We start from the raw sequence: 26,235 nt of genomic DNA, 5'->3' as shown, positions 1-26,235 counted from the left end.
CCCTCCTACTCCTCTTACATCAGTGGGTGCGTTAAGTATAAAATATTTTGTTTGGTTTGTGATTATTTCTGAAATTATTTCCGCGCACATGTGAAGGGTGCAAAAGAAGAATATTGGCCGAAGGCTGTAAATTTGTCCTTATCACGACGTTCCTCGTCGAATCCGCCATTCCGGTGCCAATAGCAACAAGGATAATAGATCGTTAAATAGCGTACGAAAGCTCCTGACCTCCTCAGCATGGACATTGCAATGGATCGCAGCGGAGGGGATGCCGGGGTCGCCACCTTCGGTACCTTGTTTCAACACATCGTCAACGAGATGAAGGTAGGTGGTTGCCGCATGTTATTCAGCCGCCAAGATTATGGCTTCATTAATCGAGAAATGTAATGGAACAAACGAACGGAATTTAGGACCTTGCATGTCCTTTTGTGGATTTTTTATGGTTGCTTGCTCCTTTTCCAGGATCGGTTGTATCAATTTTGGTTACTTGCTTTGTATGCAACATTTATTGCATTGTTTCGTTGTCTATTTTTTTCTGTTATGTGAAGAGGGGAGAGATTAAATCATAAGCGTTTAATTTCGGCGCATAATTCGACTGCGTAATTTATTTTCTCCAATTGAATGTCTATAAAGAAATAAATTAGTCAATTGTTTATGATTTAAGTTACTTTTTCAATATTCTGGCATAACAAATTCTATATTTTGTGTTTTAATCTTACACGTTATCTCGTTATTTGTGTGTTATCATGTCCGTTGATTCGTTGAATTGCCTAAATAAATAAAACAAAGTGAAATATAACAAGAACGGCATATCGTTTTATACAATTCAATTACTTTCTTCCTCGTAATACGTTCTGAAATGGTCTCGTTTGTAAGAGATTGCGTTTGCTCAATATTTGTTCTTTTTTCCACTTCCTGCCATTTATGTTGGCCACGTGTACAGCTGAAATACATCATAAACTTACCTTATTTCAATCCGACCAAATTATAGTCTTTGTATTTTGTATTGTTTGTCACAAAACGCCATTTAATTAATTAAGGAGATTACCGAGCCGAAGATCATAATGCACATTTCTTAACATTTTGTTCCCGGCCTCTCTGGACGCTTGGTGCTTGAATAGGTAAGCAAGCGTTTCGAAATCTTACTCACTCATGTAGAGTATAGCAGTGTACCCATTTATATTTTCTAGTTTTTTTTAAATTTTTTAGGCGCTCTCATCTAATATGAGAAAATCGATGCATTATCGAAGCTTATCAGAGTCATTCAACGCAGTAAACGTTTGTGTAACGAAAATTACGTTTATCATTAATCTTTGTTTACTACTCGTCTCGTTTACTTCTCGCCTTTTTGGTGTTACAAAGATAAACAGGCGGATCGGATGAATCAATCTAAACCTTCTTTCATCATGCTGATTTTCGGAGGGCTTTTCGGAGATGCATGACAACTCAAACCGATTCATCAATCAGTTGCGTTCGTGTATCACGCCGCTTTGTTTCCATTTATGTTTTATTCTTCTTTTTAATTCGAAGAAATCTCATGCATATGTGCTCGAAACAAAAATAAAGCTTAGTGGCACGTGAGCACTGCAAAACGGTTACTCCTCATACACGGTTACCATAAAACCGAACTGGTATCGTCATCAGCTTTTACATGATCAATGAAGCGACGACTGGTGCATTGTATTCATGCTCCGAGCAGAATATACAGTGATGGGAATACACAAATGGTCGTGGTTGAAGATTCAATGCTTGCGAAGACAGTTGTGAATTATGGCTCTCCTCCGGAAAGCTTCGATTATTGATCGTTTCCTCGATTCGCCTATACATACATTTGATTCGATGTCGTTCATTCGTTCGTGCGAAGCTAGATGAAATTTTGCCATTCAATTCTGTGATTGGATTGATGATCCTGGTCAATTTTGCGTTCAAAATTATTTTCATTTCTCGTATCGTATAGAATCACCAATTTATTGCTTCTCGATTGACATTTTATTTTTTTCACGTATTGTATTTTTTTATACAGCCTGACTTGGATGACAATAAGATGAAACCTCACTATAATAAAAACAGTGCAACACTTTCCGAAAGAAATAAATGATTCGTCTTTTAAAATAATTTGATACCTTTTACGTTTTAGTCCTTTAGGCGTAATTTGGACAAAGAAATAAAAATTCTATCACCTTTTTTTATCTGGAGCTAGAAATACTAGTCTTCTCTTCGAGTTTCGATCTCTCCAGTCATCGACCCGTTTCCCCATCGACTCACGAGAGCATTCACACTACCTTTGCTCGACATTCACTTCTTAGCCAATCCAAATTGTCTTGGTCCACCCGTTCTATCACCAATTTAAAATTGCTATGAATTAAAAGTTGGCAAAAAACATATTTTTAACCGTTTTATATATTTATACAACCGGAATATATATGTTAAGACAATCACGAATTTACGAGAATACGACATGTTTCATTGTGATAAATTACTTTGATTATCTTGTTCTATTGTATTTTGTTAAACATCAAACTCGAAAAAACTAGTCGTTTAAGCGAACAAGTCTTAATCCAGAATTGTCTTGAGCTGTTGGTATATGTTCACTTGTCGTATAACGAATTTCTGCTGAAGGAGAGTGGTAGAAATCAGAGGTGTTGCACCAGCATAAATGATGCAAAAGGAAGTAGTAGGAAGGTAGGAATGCTAGTGTACGGGGTTAGGGAAGAAGCGTAAGTCGCTATGATCGAAATGAAGAAGAAATAAATCTCGGCATTCAGCGAAGTTGTGTTATGAAGCAACAAAGCTGAGAAGGTGGATAGACTTATCTGAGTAAGAAGCCGTAATGGATTGGCGGAAAAGTTCCTAAAGGAAGGTATTATGCATCTGGTTTTCTTCAGCATCATATTGTTGGGCACGTAACATTGTATAACATCAAAGGTTTACTGTGTGAAGTTTAATATTTTACCACATATACAAGGCAGAAGTGTATATAATTGAGAGTTATTTTCTGATCATTAAGACACTCATAAAATCATAAGACACTTTAAAAATAAACCACTAGATTACAGGCATCATCATGTCATAGAAGTAAATTAATAATTTATTTAATCTAATTTATTAATATAATTCAATAGATATTTAAATGTGAAGAAATAAATGCTCCTAGTAAATTGTTCTGTTAGGCGAAAGAAGGTTTGTTATACATGCAGCATCTGTTTTTGACCGCAGTCATGCTGCAAACGTGTGCAACAAAACAGTGAAAATCTTACGGGGATTTGACAAATAAAAAAGTTGTACTGAAAAATAATACAATAAAATCCTTTTCTCTAGATAGCGATTGAATCTCTTCGTAATCGTTTACGAGCGCCAAGAAATCTCGCTTCCATCTCACTGATTTTCACAAATTCTGTTTAATTCTTACTTTTTTGTTATGCTTTGCTTTCATCATATATGCTAATAGTGCACAGTTGTTATGATGAAGATTTGGAAAGGAAAATGATAGGGGGGGAGTGATAGATGTCCACGTTAAGCTGAAATTGAGCTTTGATTTGTGTTTGCTTCAATTATTAAGAAAAAGCTAAAATTGTTCCGTAATATTACATCATCTTGCTATAATGATGCAATTTTTAGCCTTGTTCATCATTATAGCCTTTATGTATTAAAATTACACTTTCAGTTCAACATTTTTATTTGCAACAGCTAGATCATTTATGCCATTAATTATGATAAGATTGTTGTATTAATAGGGGTCTAATATTTTCATGTTATGTCTTTTTTGTTTGCATTTGTTGATAGATTCAATGAAGAATTTATTAATTTATAAATTTACGTAATAAAAATGCGTAAAATTTCAACGCATATTCTCAATATACACTTAACGCCAATGTGTAACGTATATAGTGGATATATCGAGCTGTTTGATGTTTTACGACGGATTTATTTGTTTCATCGCGCTAGCTTCGTCACTACACGACTAGCATTTAGGGCTGTGGCGACGTTAAATATCGTCGGCTCGACCGTCGAGCCGACGTTTCGTATCGTCGCCTCGACCGTCGCGTCGACGTCGAGATGCAGTAAAAAGTCGACGTTTCATGAGGATGTTGCCTAGCATGTGTTGCAAATCAATGGCGCTCGCGTAAAATTGAGTGATCATGAAATAAAAAAAAATCCATGTGGAAGGAAGCTCAGGCCCCCGCCCGTACGCTCTGCTCTCGTTATTTTCGCTTCAAGTTCTTCTTGACCGTGTGGCCGCGAGTGCATGTTGGAGTGGAACATTAGCTCTGAGTGTTCTAAGTGTCGAAACGATTCTCCCCCCTATGCTCTTATTCGTTCTGTTTAGGGTCTTTGTTGTGCTTGGCTGCCTTGCTTTTTCTGCCTCTCTTCCTTTTCTTTGCAAATTTGAATTATTTCGGGTCGAATTAGAGAGGGGAGAAGTTGGAACTGATGAGATGAAGTTTTGTCTTGAAATGATTGAGCGTCGAAAATTTACCGATTCAGCCGTCGAGTCTCATATTATGTGCCCCGTTGCTAACGGTTGACTTTCTTTCTTTTAAGGCCAAATTATGACGCCGATTAAAATATATTTTGAGATCGCTGAGAACCCCATATTACCCATAACGTGAAACTGACTTGAATTTGCCTAGCAAAATACCGTCTCGCAAGTTTGTTTCTGATCTGCACCATTATTTCACGTTCATGGTCGGCACATCACAATCAAAAAGACAGATATTTTTAGTGGATTTAAAAAAATGATTAGGGTATTTGGCGCTAAGTGTGCTTGGATTAAACTTCTTACACACTAAATTATATCTTTCGAGCAAATGTGTAGGAACCATCAAGAGATATGAGCGTAAATATTTCAGTCAAAATCATATGTTTTTGACAATATAAAAAACTAATCTTTCAACAGTCGATATTATTTATATGAAAGTAGAAAAAAACATTGAACATAATTACGGACTTTAACTCAACCTTACAAAAGCGTTATCCATATCTGGCTGGTTTGCAGGGAAGGACTTCCGTTTCCCATGTTTAGGTGATGGAGCTCGGTAGGTAATATATCGATCGGTAATAAATACGTTGGTAATATCCATCGATCCCCCGATATCGTGATTCCCATCGTCAACCAATCATTCATTCCTTATCATTCCGCATACTTTCAATTGTACTGGATTTGCTTCTTCGGTGTTTATCATAAACAGAATTCCTTCGCTAAGGGTAAAACCAATCCAATAGCTTTCTGATCGAAGCGATTGGCTAATTGTACGAATTGCTGTATCTTTTACCAGAAAGCCTACCCTTGGTTATGAGTAAATTCAATACCATATTTTGTTAATATAAACAAGCACCTGAATCGTTATGAAAATGTGCTTTGCAAACCAATCGTAGAAACAATTGCCGGTCTATGCTTTAAATTGAAGTCAATGAATAGAATTTCGCATGCATGGCATCTTATGAATGCATCTCTCCTATAGGAAAAGCTATCGTAAACGTAATTTAGACAATTTCGCGACGATTACAAAATTGATAACATAAATTGTCCCATACGGTTTTCCCTCCGATTTTCTTCTACTGTGTGATTTGCTTAAATGGTTGAACCATTTTGTTGAGGCATCGGAAAGGGTTAAACTTATTTTGAAATTATTAATTTATTAAGAATGGGAAACCCCTAATTGAAATTCGCTAAATATAAGCGATCGCTACAAACTTCTAGCCGTTGTTCCACGGACATTCCGTTCTGATAATAACATTGAGTGATTGAGCTACGTTAGGGCCGCTCAGTACGGGTTTGAAGCTCAAGACGAGTGCGGAGATAGTTTTGGTACAGACAGAACGGAACAAAAACTCGTGACGACCCCGGCCGATACGAGTGACAAGAAAAATGAGCTAGTTTGTGGGAGCTGTGTGGAGCGGGGTGTTGAGCGGTACGCGCGGTGCTCACGACGATAGCAAACACACCCATGCACAACGCTACGGATTGGAAATTTGTATGGATCGAAGAGGTGACAAGCTCATGAAACGTCGAGACGAACGATACATCCCAAATTTTGCTTGTAGTGAATGAAAGCGTTGCTTATACAGCACTGCATTCCCCGGTAGCAAAATCGGGCCAAGTTGCGCCTTATCGGGAGATAAACGGGCTGCCCAATTAATCTCCCGACGGAAGTAATTTTGCACCCTTAACGGGAGATACATTGATGTGTTGCGCAGCACCCTTGTGACATTTTGTTTTGTATTTACAAGCCGTTTGTGATATCTCAACATATATGAAAATAATAGACCCATTTTTTACGAATAAACTTATTTTATTTATATTAACATATATCTTACATGATTTTAAAACGTCTCACCCACCGGTAAAGCCATGATCTGTAATTATAAAACAAATTGCGTTAGTTAAAACTGCGCTAGTAATATTATTCACCACACTTACCGCACTCTTCTTCTTCGTGTTCTTCTTCCTCGCTTGTTGAGGTTCGGATCACCGGCATTTCAGCTTTTTCATGGAATAAGGCGTATGGAAGTGCCTCCTGCGTGTATTCTTTGCTCCTTCGATTGCAGGATCTACAAAGTACACACGAAAAGAAACAATATCAATTATTTGATGGTTTCACTTCACAGTAAGCACGGAATATAAACTTATCTTATTTAGATTCTTTCGATCCATTTCACGATCCCGTTCGTGTCGTTCGTTGATTTTGGATCTTCCGTTGAATGAATTGAATCCATACAGCTGTGATTATCTGAAAATAATAAGTAAATTTAAACAACCAACTTCATTTGCGCAGGCTCATATGGTTAAACTCACCCGAACGCCTTGGTGGAATATATCGCGGATTTTCGCACGAACTTCGTTAACCGCAAGCTGCAAACTATATCTATCACTTCGAAATAGTTTTTTTAAGCATTGCACTAGTTTGCACATTATGAAAAGCAACTATTATTTATAAAATTGCTTTTATTTCGGACAACTATTTCACGGTGCACTTGCCCAGCTGCAGTTTGTTTACAAACTTCTTGTTCTTCTTCAAAAATATGAAGTTTCAATTTCGTGCACTCATGGGCAGCTTATTGGACATTTTAACCTAAATGATACATAAACTAGCTTGTTCAATAAATAGTACAAATCTCTATTAATTTACAATGATAGGTTTTCTAAAATTCAAACATATAATAAACTTTTGTTGTTGCTGGAAGAAACTCCTGAAAACATCGATTTTCATATTTATTTTTTACAAAATGCAAAGAGCTTTTGATATATGATCGTTTGTTTGACCACTATTCATAAATCGCTTCTGATCAGCGATTTGGCCCATGTGTTTACACGCCCAAGTTCACTTCAAAATCGGCAATTTTCAGAATCATTTCAAACTTGGAAAGCAATCAGTGCTCTTATTTTGAAGTCTTAGGAATAGTTTTGTTGTTAGACTATTCGTGAAGAAAGTAAATTAGTATTCACTGCTTTGGGCGATATAATATACTCACTTACCAAGCAAAAAATCAATTAAAAATACGGATGGATTTCGCGCACACGCTGCTTTCGATTTTCTCGAGACGTGGGGATAGAAGATAACGTATGCCAGTGTGATGGGATAAGTTAAAGTTTGAAATGAGTTTGCTATCAAATGAAGTAAAGCTTAAATATTTATTATTTCTCAGCGCCCAACAGTGTTGAGGAGATTTTACCCAATTTCAAGGCGAGTTCGTGTCGATCGATGCCAATTGATTCTGAGCCATGCGTTTCGACTGGATTTGGCCCAAACGTTTCAGAAATATTAAGAAAACTAGCTTGCTGAAAGGAACAACCCATCTTTAATGAACTCACGCATCTATTATGCTCGGAATTAAAGGGAGAATGTAACAAGTAATGCTTGGGGATCGAAGAAATAAACATATGTTCTAACAATCTTTTTCTTCTTTAAAAGGAATATTCGGTTAAAAGAAAAGTTCATTTTGGATAAGTTTCTTACAAATATATAGAATATATAATAAATATATCAAGTGGACATCCAGTTCTCTATATTAAAACCAATTTTACAACCATCAATTCGATAACGCGTTCTCATCCAGCACGCTCGGTAACGGTTTTCTGTTGCTTAGAACTTAGACTCCAGCGGCAGTTTCGAGCAACTTCAAGAAAAACGCAAACACCCAGAAAAATACACATCAATTTCAGCGCAAGCATCGAGCGACTTCAAGAAAAACGCAAACACCCAGAAAAATACACCAAAAGTCTTAAGACTTTTCCTCTTCGGGGCCTCGAGTCTCACGACTTGGTCGATTTTGTATGGGCGCAACAGAATGTATCTCCCAATAAGCATGTCACTGCTACCGGGGTTATGCGATAGTAGCTTCCGTTGCTCTCATTTTCCACATTTCTTTCCTTGTCTTACCTCGTTTCATTTCTCTCCAATCTTTCAATTCCTTTTAAACCTTCTCAGCAATCAAAGCTTCCGAATTTTCGGTTATGCAACTATACTTGCCACTGCCTATACGTGTTAACTAGCAAATGAACATGATGTCTGGAGGATGGAAGCATGTTCTTGAGAATACAGTCTTGTTTATTCATTGCCGCCTTTCAAGGTCTCCTTCGAGAGTGTTTAAATTTGTCTTGTTTCTCTATGAACTAATGGATTGCTTTATTCCAACGGTTGCTTTGATTTCTCATATTTTTACACTGCTGTTCCGGATGAGAAGGACTGCACGATGTTATATGCTCCTACTACTGAAGTTATCTCTTATTTTTTTCTTTTCCATTTGGATGGCTCTTCCATTCTCTCCCAAGATGGCAGCCACAGAAAATTGAAGTGTAATAACGGTATAGTAAACTGCAGTAGAACCACATCGGTTGGTATTTTCTTTTCCTATCCACGAAGCGACACGTAACAAACCCGATGGTTGGATCAAGTGGAGCAAGAGCTGCAGCATACCATGCCAGTACTGCTTTTTCAATTATAACCAAAAAAATTATGACCATAAACGAATATAAAAATACGTTTATTTTACCGTATCCGGGCATAGAAACGTAATTTCTTCGTTTTTCAAATTTCTTTTGAATTTCAAATAAATTTCATAATAGTAACATTTTAAATAAATTAATATATATATATATATATATATATATATATATATATATATATATGTATATATATATATATATATATATATATATATATATATATATATATATATATATATATATATATATATATATATATATATATATATATATATATATATATGTATATATATATATATATATATATATATATATATATATATATATATATATATATATATATATATCTATACACTCAAAACTCAGGTGCCGTCTTCGGTGTGGGCGAGTTGGACTTGATACACTCGGCACGAATCAGTCGGGTGTTCAGTGGGTGTTGTTTCCAGCTATTCGGGCAAACGTGTGGGTAAATTCTTCTACGGGATTACATAACTCATTTCCGACCACGCGAGCACCGTCCTTCCAAGATGATCGTGTTTATCGAAAAAAAAAATGGTCAGATACGAGTTTAAAAATTAAGTCCACTTACAAAATATGTTGACCAGGCATGGCCGCTATCATTGTAAGTTTGTTAATTGGCTTTTTTATTCAATGATACATCATGCATATTTATAAATTTAGTTGCGTCTGAAATGTGCAGTAAATTTTTATTTTTGCTTAATAAAATGTTTAGTAAATTATTTAATTATTGATTCTTATTTTGCTATAAAGTAATTGAATAAATTTTGAAAATGAATTAAAAAACTAGCATGTTCGAAGTTGATAATTAAGAACTTTATATCAGTTTTATTTTTCTCAGTTGCTCCAGATATTATTCGTTTCCAGATACTTGTCGATTCGTCGCATGATCGTTTAAGTTGCGAACATACAATCAGCAATGGTTCAATAACGATCTCAAGGTGTTGATAACTAAATTGCTCTCCAATATAATATTCACCAGCGCGACCACCGAGTCCTCTGTTTTCCGCCCACATTTGCCTTGTTGCTTCTTCTTCAACCTTCAATCAATTCTTCACCATTCTTTGAAGCTTTGCATCCGTAGCACACAAAAATGGCGCTTGACGTGGTTTCAATTTACAATACCCAAAAGCCTCTCAGTGACAGAAAATATGTAAATTTCATCACACTAGTGACGGTATGGTTGAACGCTCGTACGGTGTATGAGGTGGAATTTGGGATGTTTGGAAACGATCGCTTACGGGTGTGCTTAAAACGCCCACCAATTCCGTGTACACCGCTCTATATTTGCGAAATTATGCTGCTCCGTGGCGAGACTTTTTCATCTACGATCCCGGGCAACGATATATGTCGAGTTACGCAACACTTGCAGACAATAAAAGCCAATGATACTAAAGGTAATATTTGTAACCCATTACGGTGGTGCTGTGAGATCGACGGGATCGTCAACGTAGGATCGAAGTGACGAAAGGTTTATTTTAGTTTTGGTGGGGAACACTCGAACACATGTTTGTGATGTTAAAGATATAAATCGACGATGTGTCAAGAATCTTTGCTCTGGGAAATATATATATATATATATATATATATATATATATATATATATATATATATATATATATATATATATACATATATATATATATATATATATATATATATATATATATATATATATATATATATATATATATATATATATATATCGGAGTTCATTATTGCCATAACTGGATAGGTACTACTTGCTGCTGGTTCACAATCAATCGACGCTCTACTTGCCTCATGTTTCAACGGTTTACAGTACAGGAAATAATTAGTTTTCGCACGCCACGCTCCCCCTCAATTCGGAAACGTGTTCCAACTTTGGACGACGTGTAATACATGCCTGAGCGATGATTATTCTCTCTTTACTCCATGTCCACGTGCCCTCGATAGCAAAGTAGATCCAGTGGTAGGGAAAACTGCCAAGATCATCGTGACAAAATGAAGCAGAACGAGCATGTATATGTTGGTATAGTTTGTTTTGTGAATTGACTGCTGCTTTTCTGGGCTATCTGCAGATTCTCAGCTGACGTCCCATACTCAATCCATCCCTTTTCTATTCTGGAATAGGCTGAAGCTTACAAACTTTTCCAGGGGCTATTAAATATCCATAAAGCGTTCCTTTCCATTTGCATCTCTTTATCTTTCCATCTCTCTTTCTCTTTGTGTTTATTTTTCCCCGATTTCGTATTTTTTCGTTCTATCTTCTATATTTCCTATGTTTATAAAGATAACTTCTTTATAAGGAAGGACGCCATGATACCAACACAAAACCGGAAGAGCATAATTGACGTTAGCCTCTCAGGCGAGATGCGTCAAAAGCACGCGCTTCCCATGTGGTAGAAAAATTCATCTCTCACGAGGAACCAAAGCATTCGTTCGTTCGTGACCTTTTCCGTTTCGTGGTTGTGTTGAAACGAAACGGCAGCATAGCCGAAAGGGAAGGGTAGGAGTTAGAGGGAAATATGTTGGTTGCGGAAATGGTAGTGACCTACAAATAAAATACAAATAAATCACTTCTGAATTTAATCCTAATAATTTCCAGAATTTTAATGAAATTTACATGATCAAATATTGAAATAAAATGAAATGCGTCATAAAATGAAATGAGAGTCATCAGAACAAGATAGTATTTCATCGTTCAATCGTTCTTTACGGGCAAGAATAAAAATTGTTCAGTGTCTTTGGTATAGAATTTTATAGCCATTTTTTTTACTTTTTTATATGAGCCATTGATTGCAAAGCTATCAAACAATGCACATGCACGTATTATTGCCCATAAATCAGTTTGTGAAATGGCAGTTTTCTCTCTGTAACTGTCTCTCTCTCTCTTTCTTTCTCTCTTTCCCTCTCTCTCTCTCTCTCTCTTTCTCTCTCTCTCTCTCTCTCTCTCTTTCGCATCTAGGATAGAAGGTTATCAAACCAACGCCTCTGGCGTACAGTTGTTCAGAATTCTTTTCTTTAGTCTAAATAATCGCCAAGTTCAATCATGGTGACATGTTTCAACCATGTTCACTTTTCACCCAGGTTCATACCTTTTTAAGTACGTATGTGAAATTTGGCTTTGGAATGATAGTCTGGACTAGTCAAGAGGCTCTCGTATCTGATCGCTAAGTCATGATTAGTCAACTGACACGCAATCGGCTTCATCGAAAGGCAACAGTAGTTCCCTCATATTGAGGTTATATTATGCCGATGGTAGAAACATCTCACTCATCATCACCGTCGTTAGCTTTGTTTCCATCCCAAGTAACCCTAGCCCTCGAGGTTTACTGGGTGAGGAAGATGTGAAAACGGAAACTTGTTTCAGTAGTTTCATACCTCTCACTGAGTAAAATAGCTGTATGCGAATGTTGACAGGTTCTTTCTCCAAGTAACAGCTGATAACTTTGATGTGAGTGGAGAATTTGCAAGAGCGTAACGATCGTAACCATCAAGACATCAACTATCAAAGATGGTGGACACAGAATTTTACGAGGTTGTTCTTTATGCGAAATCGTCTATTTTTCTTCGCAGGTAGCTTCTAATCATGAAAAAAACTGTTCTTTTGGTGTCAACAAACACGCAGAAAAAATACCTCCTTGAATCCTCACCAAAGTTTGTACTTTGAAATTAAATATTGACGTAATTTATATTTGCGAAATCAAAGTAATACGGTACGGTACGATCTGGCCTGGCCGTATTTAGATTTGAATGATTTTTTGTGAGCTGAAAGGCATTTCCTCCCAACAGCCGCAGATAGCCTTATCCCGGGCTGACTCGGTTAAAATTGGCACTACTGATTGAGTGCATTTTTTCGTTAGAGTTATTAGGATTCATGCGATGGTTTAATTGTTTATTACTGCCACTATTAATGCGAAGTGCTGGATTATGGAAGACGCAAGAAGAAATAATTTGTAAAATATGACGCGAGGAAAGATATTCCAAAGCGATTACATTTCGCTTTCGCATCTGGCAAATACATTTCTTTTAGTAAACTCCTACAATACGAGGAGTGAATTTTTAATAACCATCTGGAATTTGCCGCCGAATCGAATGATAAAAAAAGATGCTTTCATATATGCATTTGTCGAACGAGAAAGCCTTGTGTTTCCCAAACCTCTTTTGTAAAATGGACATGAAGGTAAGAGAGGAAGAGGGGGCTTCTGTCCTTGTCGTCATAAACAGCAACTCTTTGTGCGCAGCATCATCAGCTCGTTATTATCCGAGAAAGATAGACATTTGTAATTAAAAGCACATTTGAAATTATTCGATATCGACAATTTTATATTCAAATTTTCTATCCACAATAAAGAAAGATGCAAGTAAAGGTGAAATAACGTGGGAGTTCATAGTGTTTTTTAGGAATTTCTTATAGAGCAAATCTTTCCCGGCCCCCATATGCCGAATAAAAATGAAAGCAAATTATACTGCAAAGAACTATTCTCACTGGGAATGACAATGGTCCTATTATTCATTTATATTTTTTCACAATTTTCTCATTCATTACAGAATTCAAGTCCCCTGTGGGAGGATTTTATTGCCAAAGCATCAAAGCTGCACGCATGCTTACGGTAGGTAAATTAAATGTCCTTTTTTGTGAATATAAAAAACAGTTTTTGTTTAATTTGTGAATCTACCCTAAGCGATGCCGTCCTCTAACTTGGGTAGCGACTTGTGATTATTGGTCCTTTTTTGTCCACTTTATTTTTATTCAGTTAGATTGATAAATATGTGCGATTTGTACTGTAAAAAAAGAACGCAAACCATCGCTTTGAACATCATCTCTCGCTTTGAACATCATCTTTCATAGTATCTTTTGAAAATAGCTAAAGACAGAACCTAGAATTTTGTTTTTTTGGAAGTTACTTCTTTTTCATAAATGGCAAAATAACCAAGTAAAAGTAAACTTTTGACGTCCAAGTAAAACGTAGATGTCTAACTGAACATTGGTCAAACGCCACTAAAATTTGTTCAAACACAACTAAACATTTGACACCTCCAAAGTTATTCATTTACATGAACGAGTTTTAATTTCGTTTGTTGCTTTTATGTCCAAAGATCATTGGAATGAAAATAGAAAAAAAATTAATTTAGGCTGATTCTACGTAAACAATTTTAATGTCTCAGCAATTGTAGCAACGTTGTCTTTTTCATTTGCTAGCACAATACGTTCTCGATCTTCGTTGGAAATTGTTTTACGTTTTCATGAATTTCGGAATGGTATTTTTTCATTATTTCTATTTTCCATGTCTAATGCGGTACGTAGAAGTTAATTTTTACCAGGCATAAGTATTCATTTATCTCGATATTGTAGGTGATTTACCTCGATATTGTAGGACTCGAAAACGGTGTATATTGATTGCTAGCTATGTAGCTGTTACTAACTTTATCGTGTTTTTCATATACAACATCTTTCTTGCTAAAATGCTGGAAGTTTTGTATAAGATTAGCTAAAATAACGTAGAGGAAAAGTATCTTATAGTTTGGTAATTTAAAAAAAATGTGCAAAGTATCTAATGCGTCTTTAGTTCAGTTATTCATATAATATAATTTTTGCAGAAAATCTAGTAGTAGTAGTAGTAGTAGTAGTAGTTTCTATATTTTAAAATTGATTTGTCTATATAAATGTGAAGATTACATTGATTCTGATTTACATAACATCTTAACCTTAACACAATAGGAATGACATGTTTTGTACTACGATAAATTATTACAGTGAACTAGTCTAGTTTGTAATAATGTACCTCGGAAAAATAGTAATAAAACCCAGGAGAAGATTTTGTTATTATTTTATCTAAACCTAACTAAGCAGAAAATCTAAAACTTGACAATTCGCTGCAGTTTCGTTTAAACGTTCCAAACATGTAAAACAATGGTCAAATAATTTGACTTACTTCTTTCCACAGTTGCTTTCATTCCCACGTTCGACGATGCTTCATTCTTCACAAATTTTCATTTTTTGTCGTGTTTTTATTGCAGTTTGCTAGATCACATTTTTTGCACTGCCCTACTTTTCGGTTGGTCACAGTCTATTTCATGATGTTCACAAATTTAGGGTTATAATAATCATCTTTTCTCTGGTATATGTTGTGCTTTTTCGTTACATAAATTGTTGTTTATTATTCACTTTTTCGCATTCTCTATCTTGTTCTGCTTTAATTTCAGAGCTGCAATTCAAGCATTGGCGGCCTATTTGGATGCATTTCAAAAAATTGCCGATGCCGCCACCAACTCTAGAGGTAAGAAACGTCTATCACAGGAATCTTAATATATACCTAAAACACTCCGTCGTAATTGATGTCTATTAAATAAATTTGTTTTTTTTTATTGCCGAAAATTTGTTCTTAAAACTGCACATTTTTATTGTTGTTAGATGTTTTTTTTTAAGTTACTTGCAATTATGACTCACTATGTTATATGTGTGACAACTTCAAAAATGTCTGTAGTTTGTCATACATCAGTTTTCATATTTTGTTCCTTAATCTATTTTAAAATTTACTTAGGGTTTCTAAAACCTATTATTTTTTATTACCCTGTGTACAATTTCGCTCCTGCGGAGTCGCCCGAACATCGTGTGCCATGTCCAAGAGAACTTATGATATTTTAAAATGTATTTGGGGATTGTTTTCTGCGGCCATTCCGAGGCCTTAACCAAATATTCGTGTGTGATTGTCCAATCGGATATCAGAATCGATCGTGTACTTTATTACGTTCTAGTGCTCGTAGCTCTGTTGCGATCTTAATACAATATCAATACCATTCCCTCAATATCAATATCTCTCTACATTCTATACATTGTTCTTTCCTCAATTCCTCATTGTTTAAATATCCCCAGGAGCCACCAAAGAAATTGGAACGGCACTAACGCGAGTATGCCTCCGACACAAGGCGGTTGAGAGTCGTATGAAAACGTTCACCACCGCCATCATGGACTGCCTAGTACTGCCGCTTCAGGAGAAACTGGAAGACTGGAAGAAACATGTAAACGTCATCGACAAAGACCATACCAAAGAGTACAAGCGATGTCGGGCGGAGCTGAAGAAGCGTTCGACTGACACACTCCGACTGCAGAAAAAGGCGAAGAAGGGCACCACAGACAACTTACACGTACTGGTCGAATCCTCGATGCAGGACGTGACATTGCGACGCTGCGAATTGGAAGAGGTGGAACGGAAGTCTTTACGGGCGATCATGGTCGAGGAACGAACACGATACTGCACCTTCGTTAACATGCTGCAACCGGTGGTGCACGAAGAGTGCGAGGTTATGTCGGAACTTGGACACCTCCAGGTATGCTAAGACAGACCACATACCACAACATACTATTTTTAATGTGTACCCACGAATTTGCAGGAAGCAATGCAGTTGATAGCTATCGTCACGAAGAATCCCAACCAGCTGCCGCAAGCCTCCGAGGAGTTAATCCTGGAATCAAAGGCCAACATTAATCTCTATCCGGATTCCCCCGGAGGATCCAACTCACAAGGTGGCTGTTCGAACTCGCTTGGTTCGCGCAAAAGTTCCGTTTGCTCGATCAGTTCGATAAATAGCAGCAGCAGTGGTTCACCAGGACATCACCAGTTTCAGCGGTCACTTTCGCAGGTAAATCTCACCTCCTCAGAGGACGTTCTTCCCTTAACCATTGGAGACGGAGCAATGCATGCTATCATAGGCAGACCATATTTTTTATAAACAATTATCGTAGGCCGTGTCAGGTTGAATTTGTGTGTTGAAGAAACATCATGATTTTGCTTACAAACGTAATATATGAACCGTCCCTGAAAATTGCATGATAGCTACTCCAAAAGTAACGTTCATTATACTTAGATAACAAAGCTTGATATAAAAGCATCATGTTTTGCTACATCTTCTTTATATGAAGCTGCAATTGGCTTACAATATTCAGTATTTTCCCGTTTAACAATATGCCGCTATGTCGTTTATGTATTTAATTTTTCCAACGGTTGATTTATTTGTTTGTTTTAATTTATTTTGGTGTTTTTTTCTTTTTTTGTTCTCTTTCCCGTTCTAATTGGTTTAGTACTCCCCGGCGATACGTTTGAAACCAGGCGAATCAAGCGATAGCGGCTTTTGTTCTTCACCAGCTTTAACTTCACAGGTTAAACATCTTCCAACACCATTTACACTATTTATGTTATTACTTGCTGTTTTTTTTTTTTGAATTTTTCTTTTGCTTACTTGTTTTAATTTCTTTTCATTGAATGCTATTCAATCATGCCCGTGGTCGTACACATGCATCAGTAGCTTTTGATAGTATTTTCTGTCTTATTGTTGTTGTTCTTTTATAAAAAATAGATTGCAATTCTCGTTTGCCTGTGTGCTCATGTGTATGCCTATGTTAAACATTTATGCATTTACGGCTTCTAGCGGTGATGATTAAGTGGATAATCTCATGATAGTTATGCAACTAAAAGTTATTGATAAGAATTATATTCTCTCCATTTCTTTTACACAGGCATCAACCTTAGCCAGTCAATCGCATGCGGTGTCAACATGGCCGCCACACACGCAGGATGCAACGTCTACCGCTGACCGCCCGCACACGATTTCGTCTGCTTACGAGAAGGGACATCAACGACCCGCCCTAACTGTGTACACCTTTCAGAGTCCTGAAACGATCGTTGAATCCCAAAAGTCTCCAGCAAATGTGGCCTGCCGACCTCCTCTGCCAGTGGTACGTGCCTTTGGATATTGTATACTCTTCTGATTGCAAAGACTTTTTTTCAATTGATTTTTAACTATACTCTCAATAGCGCTGTTCCTCGTTGGAAAGACCATTATCAACTACGTCGGTGAGAAATGCTAACCCGAACGTTCCGCGTCAGTGTCCGTCACCTATTCCGCCGCACATTACCAAAGGTAAATTTCGTAAATTAGATATATTGTTTTCTGTCTTAAGTAATCATACTAATGGACCCGTCTGTGAAGTAAACATTCCGATGTGTACCAATAAAAACCAACATAATTTCCCAATCTGCTCCCATCCAGAGAACTTCCTACTAATCTATACACCAAACGAACGTTTTACAGAACATCCACAACTTCAGCCCACTTACGTAAATATGACGGAGCTTGCTTCGATGGCTGCTTCTAAAACCACTAATAACAGCAACATTGTTAACAACAACAACCACACGGCAGGTGGCATCAATAGCGGGAGCAGTAGCAACAATAATGTTAGTGCACAGCATCACCTCCAGCAGCCGGCAACGTCTGTATCCCTGTCGTCGAATGCCCTATTCCAGCAACAACCGAATTCACCCGTGTTGTCGTCGGCTTCATCGCTGATCTCTCCGGACTCGAATGCGACAAATGCGATAAGCTCGCCAGATGTGTCAGCTTGCAGCACTCAAACGCCACAGAACACCCCACAAACCGACTCTCCTGGTACGCCTAACTACAGCAGCGTCGGGCTTGCAGGTGGCGCCATCAATCTCGGCTTCCGTAGCACCACACCATCCTCGATAAGCGGCACAGTGACGGTGACTCCAACCGAAAGTAATATTGACACTTCGTCCAATCATACGCTCACGATCGATGACAATGAAGGGCCTATTAATTTCAACTCTTCCGCAAACATTATATCTGCAAATACTATCAACGCCTCCGATACTACAACTGCCACCCCAACTAGTTCTACTAACAAAACATCTCCTCCCCAATACTTCAATGTTGGCATCTGTGTCGCCGCCACCGTAAACACTCCCAGCACCTCTGGCGGAGGCATTGACACCTCGATCAAAGGCGCCCTCGATAAGGACAAAGATTTACTCAAGCGTACCGGTTCAGTTCTAGAGAAAACCTCGATGTTCGAACAACAAATCAACAACAACCAGCTGCATATTCCGCTGCAGCCTCCACAACAACAACAGCAGCTTAGTGACACGGTGGCTCGCGGGAGCAACGACTCGAACACATTGTACGGACGACGGACGAACGAAGAAATCTACAAATCCACCGGCCAGCTGCTACTGGATCGCGATGCAGGTAACCTCCCCTTTTGTCCAACCTCCAACATCTTATCCTCCTTTCCTCGACGAACTATTTTTCTTCTGTCTGTATCCTTTCAACAGTCTATCTAACATTCTGCAGGATTAGCTTAATAGTTTTCTAACGTTTCATGTACCTGACGAAACTCTTTATAACGTGCCTCTTAAGCCAAGGCTTAACACTTTTAAGAAAAGTCTACGAAAATGGATGTTCTCAATGTTATGCTGTTTTTAACGGCAACTGTATGCCAATAAAAGAATTTATTGAAATATCTGTTTTAGAATGTACTTTTGCAAGGCACCATGCTTGTGAATTATTTTGCATCAGTGTGTCCCTGATTCTTCAATCACTTAATTAAATTGCATGAAACTATACATTTTCTTAACAAAAACAAAGTTGCTACGCTTTGCATTTCATACAAATGGTTTCATGAGTACTTATATGTATTTTGTGCGTTTTGGGTTTTACTGCCTTTTACAAGTTGTCCCTGTTTTTGCTATATTTTATTTCTTTAAGTTCACGCGATCATTTTTGCTAGTGTGCAATTGTTTCATTTCTAATGTGTTTCTAGTATCTTTTGTTTCTTTGTTGTTTGTCCCGTTTCCCTAATACAAATTCATCCATAATTTTGCTTTTGTTGTATCATGTTCATATATTTTTTTCGGTTTCCTTACATTGCCCATCTATATTTTTGTTTGTACACGCTATATTTCTGTGCTCCTGCTCCTGCTCATATTCGTTATATAATAATTTCGCCAAAATGCAAATGCACCTACAATAAAAACACAAAACTGCTGTTTGCAACCCCAAAATATGTATTATTTGCACACACCTTTTGGGCACCATCAATACCTCTTACCATCTTTATTATGTGCGTGATGCTGCTGTTGCCTAACGCTGCTAATGTCATCAACGGAAAATGGCCAAAAATGCTACACAATGCTCTTAAAATATGATAAAACAAAATATATCATAATATATCAAACATGCAAACAACTTGCACGAAACTTCAAACACACTCTAGACTGCATCGACAAGCAAACGATCGAAGAACTAAACAACCTGATTGGTGAATTAGATCTTTTTCAAAGAGAGCATGAAAGTGCTACATTGGCTCGGCAGCTTCAGCTTCACCAGCGGATAGCGAACGGTGCCGATACTGATCTGGAATTGGTGGCGAATGGTGTGAATAACAATCACCATCACGGTAGTAGTAACGAAGTGACAGAGGAGAGAGGCAAGCTGTTGGACGTCGAAGACGGTTTGCCGTTTTTGCTGTCGGAACAAACAAAGACCGATGGTCGGCTACCGTCGTCGATCTCTTCGAGCAACAGTAACCTGGATGAATATCTGAGCAACCATCAGGCTGGTTCGATAGAGAAAACAAATGGTTCGATGACGAACCTGGCCGCAAAGTACAGTAACTTCGCAACGAGCACGTTGGACACGCAGCTAGACTACAATTCCAGGTCGTACCCGCACGGCCATTCGATCTCACTCAACTTAGGATCTGCCACGGGTTCTACCCAAACCCTTGATGGCATCGCGACCGGCTTCGAGAATCCCTCGTTTATGATGGAAAATTATTACAGCCAAAATCGCAGTGAGGTTGTCGTTCTGCGGTGCAAAGACACGAGCCGCAACAGTCTGAACAAGGGGCCAGATGATCTGCTCACCGGCAGCGGTTTGATGCATCTCAACGGGGAAGCGGTGGATAGCAGCAGCGGTAATCCTCTCCAGCAGCGGCTCAGTTCGTTCCGTTCAACCACCTCGCGGCCTGCATCGCCCGCGTCAATGACGTCCTTTTTCGGTATTACATCCCGATCGCCAACACCGTCTCTTTCACTGCCGGCAACGGTTAACTCATCGCCTCAGCATCAAACCCTCGTGCTCACGGGTAGTAGTAACAGTGATACTATGGGGCCGCACAATCTGACCACAAATTCTAATCACGCGACTTGTGTCAGCTCTAACCACGTTCGTCCGTATGACGATCGTATTCATCGCAATAAACCCGTCGTCACTCCGAGACCTGCATCGTTATCCGGTTTGTTTGTTTATTTGTTTCACTTGCATTTTTATTTATTTCTTTTTCTTTTTTTGTACCAACCATCCATCTGCATCTTACATCCCTACATCATTCATTTAGATTTCACTGTAATTTATGTTGTCTCGAATCGGATCTTAGGACCTATTTTAATAATATGCATACAAACTACACATCAGTCTACAAAAAAAAATTATTTTTATCTTTGATTTATGTTGGATATTATCTGTCCTGTAGTTTAAAATTAGTTTCCTAATCATTCATAGGCCATAGACTGTTTCATGCAGTTCAGTATAAATCGCTATTCTATTATTTCCCGTGTATTTTTAATCGTGTGTCACTATGTTTGCTGTTTGCGTATATATGTATGTATTCATTTAGCGCGTGTACTTCACCGATTACGAAACGGTGTTGACTATCCTTCTGCAATGCCTACATCATACTCTCGGCGGAAAAACTTGTCAAGCCCATTTCATGTTCGCTCATATTCATCTATACTCAACAATTTGCTTATTTGGCATTCTCATTTTCATGTATGGAAAAGTTCTGCACTTGTAAAGCTGTATTAACTAAATACCATTCAGCTGATTCAATTAATGATTTAAAACAAATGAATGGAACGAACTTCTAGAATCGTATTTGTTGTTACAGCGTTCTCCCAATGAACCTCTTACGTTCCTCAGCGTTAATACATATATTTTTTTCCTTCGCTCCGAAAAAATCCAATCCTCCATTTCAATTTCAGGACCTGCGCGAGTTACCCGCCGAGCGTCCATCAACACCGTGAAGCCACCTCCGCCGATACGACGCAGTTCAAGTGTAACGCCTAGTCCTAGCGTTGGAACTGTAGGTACAGTACGATCGGGCGATCGCATCAGAAGCCAACTCACCATTTCTTTTTCGTTTTTGGTTTTTGTTTTTTTTTTCTTCCGTTCCTCTGGGTTTTTTTCCACAGAACTCCACCATCACCACCACAAATCTTGCCCAGCAAAGCCTAGCTTACACCTCATCAGAAAGTTTGCCACCACCACCTGCTTATCTGTTAGATTCTGCCGTCGGAAGTTCACCTAGTAGTGCGTTTCTTTTATTTTTTATTAATTCTTACTTGTTAAGAATGTATGCTAAACGATTAAATAGCGAAATGAACACGCTACATAGTCCCATAGTTGATTTATGAAGCTGTTCTTGCGGTTTGTAGAGCATGGTTTAACTAACTTCATTATCCTTTTCATTGCGTCATTGAAGCGTCAAAAATTAGTTCTTCATTACATTGCATGGCACTTTGATGCACCAGTGCAAACCTATTCTAAAATCATTTCCATTCTGCAACAAGGTGGCATACCGCGGTCGTTTACGATGCATCGATGGTCGTAATCGAAGCTGGGCGGATGTGCTCGTATGATTAATCAGTTCAGCTATGTTTCACAATCATTTTTTTATTTTTATCTTTCTTATCAATGTGCAGTTTCAGGAAACGTTGCAGGTACGGTGAAAGCTCTGAATGAAATTCGCCACACCCCGGCCAGCCCGGGTGTGCTGCGAAGAGCTCAGCAGCAGAGCACCCCTCCATCTAACCAAGGATCACCCACGGTAAATAGAAGGTTATTCATTCTATGCACCGACATCATTACTCTCTTTCTATTCTTCACTCTCTCTCTCTCTCTCTCTCTCTCTCTCTCTTTCTCTCTCTTTTCTCTCTCTCTCGGCATCTCTGTTCATCTTGTCATATCATCATTCATTCGTGAACGTTTAATGGGGGTATCCTTTGTACGATTTCATCTAGCAATACATCAATCCGTACAGCACATTGCCTTTAAAGCATGGTGATCATAGTTGCACCAAACCATCAACATCGTCTGCTCCGATAAAGCACCCTCCATCACAACACAACCATTATCCCAATACTCCAAACTCTTTCCATGCAACTGGTAGTAACAAACCGGTACATCATTATACTTACGTTCTGCTCTCATTTTTTTAAACAAATTTTTATCCTTTATTCTTACTATTTGTTTCCCTTCCTTCATCCGTTCAACTAGCTATCTAATCGATCTCCGAAAACGAATCTTCACATGCAAGGAGGAATCTACGCGCAACCCAAACAACTGTCAACCATGTCTAGTTTCCGTACCTCCAGTCCAGGTTAGCTGATGGTTTTCCTATTATACACACTTAACTCTGATTTTAATGTAAAATTTTTCTCATTCTCACTCTAACAACAAAGGCCCACAAAAACCGAATAGCAGCTTTATAGCACAACTAAATGCTAAGATAGCACCTAACAAAACGCCTCTCCAAGCACAACCATCTACGACGATTCAGCATCAGCAGCCGCAGCAGGCTAACAATTATGGTTACAGCATGGCACCCTCTGGCAATGAGTTGATTTACCAACGTACAACTCCGTCCGATCCGCGAGCATACAACAATAACCAGCAGCAGCAGCAATCCTCTCATATACAACAACAATCACAGCAACAACCACCACAACATCCCCCACGCGAGGGTAAACATTCAATCTATTCCACCTCTAACCAATCCCCTTTGCAGCAACACTACCAACAACAGCAGCAACAGTACCATCAAAATCAATATCCACAACAGCAACCTCACCAGTACCAGCAGCAACACCAATCCTCCACCTATTACTACCACCAACAGCAGCAATCGCCTTATAAGCAGTCTAATTTGGCATCGCCATACTCGGAACAGCATGGGCCGGTTTTAGCGCCCAGTGGAGCTAATAGCAGTGGTAGCGGTAGTTACGCGACACAAAACATTTACGTATCGACGAATCCATTCGTTAGTTCCGTCCAACCGACTGCAAGTAGCCACATCGGTAGTACCTATTCCCCTTCGACATTCGGCAAGGTTACCCGTCACGGTGACGAGGCTGGCAGTGGGGGCATGAGTGGGAGCAGTACTCCTAATCGGACAAGTAAATTATCCTCTCGTACTAGCCTGTTTTAAATGCGCCTTTTGTTGCATTTATTAAGCGTGAGCTTTTCTTTCTTTGGTTGTTTTTTTGCGTATATTCGGAACACAGTGCGTTGCGTTACTTTCCTATCGCACTATTGTGTTTCTTAATGTGTGCCACTTAATGGAATTAAAATTACAAAATGAATGTTTATGTGAACATACAGATAATTGCAGCTAATCGTATGGTTTTTGCATGTACTTTGAGTAATATTTTCATGATAAAATGTGCTCATTACTCTAAATAGAATTACATTAATCTAAATCGAAAACTCATTATTTGCGAATCTGAATATAATGTTCCGAAATCGATTTGTTTAACCGTTTACATTTGTTGCAATTGCTGTAGTGCAAGTTAATCTTTGCGATTGTTTTGTAAATAAACATGGTTTTTTATTGTATTGTATTATGTTTTTGTAGCCCTGCAATTCTGATAACATTTACTGATCATTGTTTTCATCTTTCTATTTTAGATACTCACTCCCGGAGCAGTTCAGCGAACAATAATGGCGCCGCTGGTGGCACTGGTAGCTCGCACAATGTACTGGCCAAAACCAGTGTTGGATTTCTCGAAAATCTAAACGCTCGTCTGGCGGAACAACGACTTTCGGGAAAGGCGTTTGCCGTCCGAAACCTAATCAACAGTAAAGCTCTGGTAAGTGTGCTTACTGTTAATGTTTCTTATGTTGTTAAGTAATCGAATCGTTAAGAGAACAAACTTCGAAATAACACAGAAAATTTTCTGTATTATCACAAAAACGGTAGGAATTATGCAGTTTTCAGTCAGAAAAGAACAGTCGATCTTCATTTTCTTATTACTTTTTCTTATGTTTTTATTTCTTTTAAATGAATTCTGCCGCCAAATGTTAATATACGAATAGCACGATACCGGTGATCGCTACTATAACCAACAGTTTCACTTTTAAATAATAGTTTGTGGATATGAGCAAGTGAAGGTGAGGAAGGTGTGGTTGTAACACTTATGGTGAATGATTTTCTAATCAGTTTGCGATGCATAAGATCCAACACAATTTTACTCACGTTCGTTTTATTTATTTTTTTAATTGCTCCCTTTTGTATTTTTCGTCTAACAACAATCATTTATTTATTGCTACAGATATTTATTGCTATTTTTCTCTTTAATCAAATCATGAATAGCAGCGTTCTGCCATTCAAAACTGGTACTCTCTCATGCCAGCAGAAAACTGTACTAGGCTACTCTTGGTCATGTGTTCGAATGATCTTTTTGTTTTATAATTTTTTTTATTTAGACTAATATCAATATCTACGTTCATTTTGTCTTTTAAGGCTGTAGTATAACCCAACTTTATTATAGTAAAGTTTGAGGTGTGCATTGGCAATACACTTTTAATATTAAATTATAATCATGCATTATCATGAGACATGTTTAAAAGCAATTTCGGTACCAATAGTAATTGAAAACTGTTTATCTTTTTCAAGAGTTAATATCTACTATCTTTTGTTAATATCTACTCTTTGCAAAATTTTGTCGGTATTTATCAGCAGCAAATATTTTGTGAAAACTGCAACATTATTGCCATAATTAGAGTGCACAATGTCGTAAATGAGTAGGACTGACTCAATATACGAATTTATAAAACATCATTGTTTGTAATCACGAATCCATTATTTAATTGATTTGTTTATAAACGTTTTTAAATTGAATAAATTCCTTTCTTTTTTTTCATTTGAATATTCTCCACATATGTATTGGCTTTTATAAAAACGTTAAATTGCACTCAAACTGCAAATGACTGCAGTATCCTATTACGAATTCGAATCACCGTATAGCAGGTGTTACTTTATTACCTAGTCAATGTTACCTTCACATTTGTATAGCTTTTAGCAATCTGCTAGTTTAATCCTGGAAATGTTTCTTCTACACTTTTCCGCTGTGTATACACTGTTAAATTGTTTGCGGGCGAATGCGTTTTTTTCTGTTTTTTTTTCTGTTCCGTTAACGAAACACCCTTCCAATGCTTCCGACGCTGCGCGAGTTCGAATGTGCTTTAACAAACGGTTCATCTTGCAATGTAACTATAATTGATATTTTCATTATTTTTCCGCTATTCTCTTGTTTTAGCCTGACCCTCGTATATGCCACGAATCATTAATGGATCAAATCAAACGAGGCGCGACACTCAAACGTAACCGCACGATCAACGATCGTAGCGCACCGAAGATTCACTAG

The 26,235-nt window shown here is 37.9% G+C and overlaps 1 protein-coding gene across 1 annotated transcript; it reads left to right on the top strand.

The window, feature by feature from the left end:
- The first annotated feature begins 237 nt into the window (after positions 1-237).
- On the top strand, positions 238-26,235 carry LOC128723075 (homeobox protein 5). Its single transcript, XM_053816782.1, has 18 exons — positions 238-324; positions 13,499-13,560; positions 15,155-15,228; positions 15,825-16,279; positions 16,343-16,591; positions 17,031-17,108; positions 17,466-17,684; positions 17,764-17,869; positions 18,041-18,997; positions 20,025-21,047; positions 21,793-21,893; positions 22,003-22,120; positions 22,513-22,637; positions 22,831-22,989; positions 23,087-23,189; positions 23,272-23,985; positions 24,497-24,678; positions 26,128-26,235. The coding sequence occupies exons 1-18, from the start codon at positions 238-240 to the stop codon at positions 26,233-26,235; spliced, it is 4,920 nt and encodes a 1,639-aa protein (XP_053672757.1).

The sequence above is a fragment of the Anopheles nili genome, chromosome 3 (genome assembly GCF_943737925.1).
Source record: "Anopheles nili chromosome 3, idAnoNiliSN_F5_01, whole genome shotgun sequence".
Taxonomy (NCBI): Eukaryota; Metazoa; Arthropoda; class Insecta; order Diptera; family Culicidae; genus Anopheles; species Anopheles nili.
This window is presented reverse-complemented; position numbering and strand designations above follow the sequence as displayed.